The following is a 3343-nucleotide window of genomic DNA, read 5'->3' on the forward strand; positions in this document are numbered from 1 at the left end:
AGCTCCTGCCAACCTAGCAGTTCGAAAGCAAGAAATTGCAAGTAGATAAATAGGTACCACTTCGGTGGGAAGATAACAGCGTTCCGTGCGCCTTGGTGTTTAGTCATGCCAGCCACACGGAACGCTGTTACCTTCCCACCGAAGTGGTACCTATTTATCTACTTGCAATTTCTTGCTTTCGAACCGCTAGGTTGGCAGGAGCTGGAATGAGAGACGGGAGCTCACTCCGTCATGCGGCACCCGGGTCTCGAACTGCTGAACTACCCACCTTCCACAGCCTGCAGTTCAGCATCTTAACCACTTGAGCCACCACAGCAGGTATCATAAAGACCGCTAAATGTGTTTTATAGCTGAGCAAAAATTAAATCACCACTGTCCAAACTGAACATTTGGCTGAAACGAGGAAAGTGGCTGGCAGGTCCTAAGCAATTCCTGGCCTGATGAAGCAAGACAGCACTGCTCAGTTCTTTTGTCCCAACCCTGGTCTTCTCAATACCTTGACCACTGCCCTGTGGATCTCTTTGTTCCGCAAGCTATAAATGATGGGATTGAGCATGGGTGTCACCACTATGTAAAGGATGGCGGTTTGCTTGTCACGATCAATAACTGCATCCACACCAGGTCGCACGTACATAAAGATGAGGGTACTGTAGAAGAGGGTGACCACCACCAGATGGGAGGTACAAGTGGAAAGTGCCTTTCTCCATCCAACCCTTGATGGCATCCAAAACACAGAGTAGAGAATAAGACCATAGGAGGTTAGGATAACAAAAAAGGGACCCACAAGGATCAACGTAGACACCATTAAAATAATGGGCTCTGTGTAGCGGGCTTCTTTACACGTATATTTAAACACAACTGGCTGCTCACAGAAGAAGTGGTTGATGCGGTTGCTCCCGCAAAAGGGGAGGGAAATAGTGCCGGTCACATTGAGTGAAGCGAGGAGAAACCCAGCTGCCCAGGAAGATGAGGTGAGCTGCCATTGGCGTTTCCTGCTCATAACGGCTGCATATGCCAGGGGGTTGTAAATGGCCAAACAGCGGTCATAGGCCATGGCACCTAGAAGAAGGTATTCGGTGCATCCCAGGCATGTAGTCGCATACATCTGGGCTGCACACCGGGTGAAGGAGATAGCCCCATTTCCAGTTATCAGGTGAGCCAGCATCTGCGGCATGGTGGTCGTGACAAAACAGATCTCAAGACCAGAAAGATGGGTGAGGAAGAAGTACATGGGTCGGTGGAGGCATGGGTCGGCCCGCACAAGTATTATGATCAGCAGGTTCACCACAATAGTAGCCAAGTACATAAGGAAGAACACCACAAAGAGCAGAATCTGAGTCTTGCGACGGCTGGAGAGACCCATCAAGATGAACTCTGTTACAAAGGTGGTGTTCTCAGGCCTCATCCTGGCCTCTTGGCTGCAGAGAGAATGAAATAGTTAGACTCTCCACTGCAACCTTACAACACACTAAGGTAAACCCCAAAAGGTAAAGGTTCCCTTGCTCGAAAGCCAGTCGAGTCCGACTCTAGGGTTGCGGTGCTCATCTCCGTTTCAAAGCCGAAGAGCCAGCGCTGTCCAAAGACATTTCCGTGGTCATGTGGCCGGCATGACTAGATGCCGAGGCGCACAGAACACTGTTCCCTTCCCACTGAAGTGGTACCTATTTATCTACTTGCAATTTCTTGCTTTCGAACTGCTAGGTTGGCAGGAGCTGGGGCCAGAGACGGGAGCTCACTCCATCATGCGGCACACTTGGGTCTCGAACTACTGAACAACCGACCTTCCACAGCCTGCAGTTCAGCATCTTAACAACTTGAGCCACCGCGGCACCCCAAAACAACCTGTCAAATTCACCATTAGGGGTGTGCACAAAAATAATAATTTAAAAATTATGTTTTCAGATTTGGGTATGTTTGACCCCAAAAATATGAGTATTCCTGTTATTCCCAAATTCTAATACTGGTATGGTATTTGGGTTTGTGACTTTTTGTGAAATCCCGATGTTTTTCAACTCCATTATACCCCACAGGGACCATTTTAGTCAATGCAGAATCAATCTGGGGGTATCCTGGGGGGTCTGGGAGACTGTGTTTTGAGGTAGAGACACCAAATTTGCCTCATAGCTGTTGGTGTCTCTTCTCAGATGAACCACCAAGTTTCAAAAATATTGGACCAAGGGGTCCAATTCTATGGGCCCCCAAAGAAGGTGCCTCATCCTCCATTGTTTCCAATGGAGGGGGAAATAGCAAAAAAAGCAAGGGTAATAGAAGACCAGCAAAACAGAATCAAAGTCTCAGAGAATCTCTGCATTAGAAACTGGGGGGGGGGCATTTTTGCAAGCCCAGCAGAACTAGTGCAATGTACAGAGTGCCCAGCAGAACCCAGTGTCATTGTGGCAATGCCAGTGAAACAGAACTGATATCAAGCACAGAATCACAATCCAAACAATGGGAGAGGGATTACAAACCCAGCAGAACCAGCTGAATGTAGTGCCTAGCCAGCAAAACCCAGTGCCACTGTGGCAATGCCAGCTCTACAATGAATCCAAGCACGGGAGGGGAGCTGCAAGCCCAGCAGAACCAGTGCAATCTACAGTTCCCAGCAGAAACCAGTGTGAGCTCAACAGGACTAATGTCAAGCACAGAATCACAATCCAGGCGTGGGAGGGAGGTTGGAAGCCCAGCAGAACCCAGTGCCATTATGACAATTCCATAATGAAGCGGAATCACAGCCAATATAACATGTAAAGTGAGAACAAGAAACTGATATACAAACTAATAAAGAATGTAAAACAAAAGTCACAGAAAAACCAAAAGTGTTATTTTTTCTTATAATTAGAAAATATTTAAAGTGCTAAATACAAAAATAGTTTTAGGTAGAAAGAATTGTGTACAATTCATAATTACCAAATAACATAAGAGAGACCAATTCATAATGAATATGGAATAAATTCCAGTGAATGGTACTATTCTCATGATGGATAAAGTCCTATAATCCAAACATAAATATTTTTATGAAGAGTCCAATCCAAGTGCTCTGCAGGCAACCAGATGAGTAGGGACGGGATATCTAGATTACATCGTAGCTCATTTCAAGTAGTAGAACTTTTCTTCAGCCAAAAATCCAAGATGGATTGATGTATAAAATTAGGGGTGTTACCCCTCCTTATACAAAATCGATTTTATGTCACAAGAAATCTTACAGGGTCACCATGAAGAATACTGGGACACAAAGGACATATTTTTCTCTAGTTATAGGTAAACCTGCAAGCTTAAAAGAACTGATCTCAAAGCAGAGTCATAACAAATCCAAGCCCGGGGGGGGGGGGGTTGTAAGCTCTGT

General features: G+C 45.9%; 1 protein-coding gene across 1 annotated transcript; it reads right to left on the minus strand.

Annotated features, from left to right (window-relative positions):
• Positions 1 to 460: 460 nt before the first annotated feature.
• Positions 461 to 1405, minus strand: LOC107111719 (olfactory receptor 5F1-like). Its single transcript, XM_015412733.1, has one exon. The coding sequence runs from the start codon at positions 1403 to 1405 to the stop codon at positions 461 to 463; it is 945 nt and encodes a 314-aa protein (XP_015268219.1).
• Between the last annotated feature and the right edge of the window lie 1938 nt (positions 1406 to 3343).

Source organism: Gekko japonicus, unplaced genomic scaffold (genome assembly GCF_001447785.1).
Source record: "Gekko japonicus isolate JY-2015 unplaced genomic scaffold, Gekko_japonicus_V1.1 scaffold669, whole genome shotgun sequence".
In the NCBI taxonomy this organism is placed as follows: Eukaryota; Metazoa; Chordata; class Lepidosauria; order Squamata; family Gekkonidae; genus Gekko; species Gekko japonicus.

Coding starts and splice junctions, on each gene's coding strand:
- LOC107111719 (XM_015412733.1), bottom strand. CDS start 1,405: ATGAGGCCTGAGAACACCACCTTTGTAACAGAGTTCATCTTGATGGGT.